The 1494-nt window shown below is 58.1% G+C and overlaps 1 protein-coding gene across 1 annotated transcript in view; it reads left to right on the top strand.

Moving 5' to 3' along the window:
• Trpm4 (transient receptor potential cation channel subfamily M member 4) overlaps window positions 1-1494 on the top strand; it is a 41758-nt gene that overhangs the window by 23475 nt on the left and 16789 nt on the right. The window contains exons 13-14 of the mRNA XM_023706684.1: window positions 525-654; window positions 780-932. Of these exons, the coding sequence (XP_023562452.1) occupies window positions 525-654; window positions 780-932 (283 nt within the window). The remainder of the gene's footprint in view (window positions 1-524; window positions 655-779; window positions 933-1494) is intronic.

Raw genomic sequence — 1494 nt, 5'->3', positions numbered from 1 at the left:
TAGGGGGCAGGGCCAGGATGGCAGGCCTGGGGGATCGAACCCCCCGGTGCCTGCTTGCAGGCTCTTTAATGCTATTTGGCTGGCCCTTTTTGGTCTTTCTGAGACAGAGTCTCACTATGCAATTCAGCCGGCCTCGAACTCATTTTGTAACCCAGACCAGCCTCAAAGACACAATCCTCCCAACTGCTGGGATTACAGGCGTATGCTCTCACACCTGGCAGCAGTTGTTCAGTGTACATTTCTGCAGCATTCCTGTTATTGTGCAAACACTGCTGTTACCTATTTTTAGAACTTCTTCCCAAACTGAACTCTACCCATGACAACATAACTCCCCGTTGGCCCAAGCTCCTGGCAGTCAGCGTCCTGCTCTGTGACCAGTGTGACTGCTCCACACACCTCACCCTGGCTGAACCACCGAGTATTTGTCTCGGTGAAGGATTACTTAACACTTCCCCTCTGGTGACCCCTGTTCCTTTCCGCCCCTCACCCCGAACTCCGACCCCACCCACCGTCTGTCTCCCCAGGGCTCCAACGCGGTGTCCTCTGCTCTTGGGGCCTGTCTGCTGCTCCGCGTGATGGCCCGCCAGGAAACGGAGGCTGAGGAGGCGGCCCGGAGGAAGGAGCTGGCGGCCAAGTTTGAGAGCATGGGTGTTGGTGCGTGGGGGCCACGGCTGGGCAGGGGGCTGGGGTGCCCCGGAGGGGTGCGCCGTGTGTACCCCTGTCCCCCCCCAGCCTCAGCCGCTCCTCCCCTACCCGCTCACTGAGCCCCTTGTCCCCAGACCTCTTCGGGGAGTGCTACCGCAGCAGCGAGCAAAGGGCCTCCCGCCTGCTCCTCCGTCGCTGCCCCCTCTGGGGCGACGCCACCTGCCTGCAGCTCGCCATGCAGGCTGATGCGCGCGCCTTCTTTGCCCAGGATGGGGTGCAGGTGAGCATCTGACTCTGGGGACACCCCTTGGTCTTGGGCAGGCCCTCCCGAGGACTCCTCTCCTAAACCAGCCCTCCCACAGCAAAGCCCACCACCCTATATATCTCCTGTAGCTGGCTAAAGGAATTCCTGTAATTTCAACTAGAAAGTCCCGCCTCTCAAACCGGAAGTTCTTCTCCAACCCACCTTGGGGTCCCCAAGGGAAACCCCGTCTCATCTACAGTGCCCCCTTCCTACTGTTCTAGGCGACCCATTCATCTCAGAGGAAGCCCCTTTTCGTCGCCAGGAAGTCCTTTGCCCTGACGAGGTCCCTAGTTCTGGTTCTCAACAGTTAAAAGTGACTGCACTAGCTGGGCATGGCGGTGCAAGCGTGTAATCCCAGCACTCAGGAGGCTGAGGCAGGAGGATATCTGTGAGTTCAAAGCCAGCCTTAACTACACAGGAGACCCTGACCAAACACGAAACACTTCAGTAAAAAACCAAAACCAAAACCAAACCAAGGGGCTGGAGAGATGGCTCAGTGGTCTAAAGCACCTACTTGGAACAAGCTTGATAAAGCACAGGGACCG

This window comes from Octodon degus, unplaced genomic scaffold (assembly GCF_000260255.1).
Source record: "Octodon degus isolate 3935 unplaced genomic scaffold, OctDeg1.0 scaffold00268, whole genome shotgun sequence".
Classification (NCBI taxonomy): Eukaryota; Metazoa; Chordata; class Mammalia; order Rodentia; family Octodontidae; genus Octodon; species Octodon degus.
Note: the sequence above shows the minus strand (reverse complement) of the source record. Positions and strands in the feature narration are given on the sequence as shown.